Source organism: Morchella importuna, assembly GCF_003444635.1.
Source record: "Morchella importuna strain M04M26 chromosome Unknown Morimp01GS104, whole genome shotgun sequence".
NCBI lineage: Eukaryota > Fungi > Ascomycota > Pezizomycetes > Pezizales > Morchellaceae > Morchella > Morchella importuna.
This window is the reverse complement of record NW_025763500.1, coordinates 18888-19507: the sequence shown is the minus strand read 5'-3', so window position 1 is coordinate 19507 and position 620 is coordinate 18888. Positions and strand designations below refer to the sequence as shown.

Here is a 620-nt window from a genome sequence, read left to right as displayed (position 1 = left end):
ATCAAAAGAAGCAAAAGTTCCTAGGTGCTGTGGGCGGAGTCACTCCATCCTAGCGTCTCCGGAGGGGGAGGGAATCTCATGGCGGCCCAGGCGACCAGAGCATTGGCGAGTGCCCTCCGGACGTGAGCCATATCTCCTGGCGGTCCCAGAGAGTGGGACGGTCCTGCGGCGGAGCCTGGCGCGAAGGTTGTAGTCTGGCGGTGCGGACGCGCTGGGCGCTCGTGGCGCAGAATGCCCGCCAGGACGTAGGGGCTGCGCCCTGGGTAATAGGCGAGCTTGCTGATGTATATTTGATACTGATTTGAGTTTCGACTTGCTGCAATTGGTCGATGTTTTTGTATCATTTTGCGTGTCAACTTGAGTGTCAATTTACTGCAATTTTGATGCAATCTGGTATCGATTTGGACTTCAATTTGCTGATATTTAGCAGTCTGTAGCGGCGTCAGTACAGGTATCAAAATACAGGTGGGTAAATACGTATACAGGTAACGCTGTAGGTATGACGTAGGTATCGCTGCTGGTAGGAGGTGTGAATTGACATGAATGAGAGGTAGGTCGATAGGCAGAAAGAAAGCAGGTAGGCAGCTACGCAGGTAGGTAGCAGGTGGGATCGTCGAGAT

At 52.9% G+C, this 620-nt stretch overlaps 1 protein-coding gene across 1 annotated transcript; it reads right to left on the bottom strand.

Moving 5' to 3' along the window:
- Positions 1-20: 20 nt before the first annotated feature.
- LAJ45_11770 (uncharacterized protein) lies at positions 21-344 on the bottom strand (the record flags this gene model as incomplete). Its single annotated transcript, XM_046121245.1, has 1 exon — positions 21-344. The coding sequence occupies one exon, from the start codon at positions 342-344 to the stop codon at positions 21-23; it is 324 nt and encodes a 107-aa protein (XP_045965561.1).
- Positions 345-620: the final 276 nt, after the last annotated feature.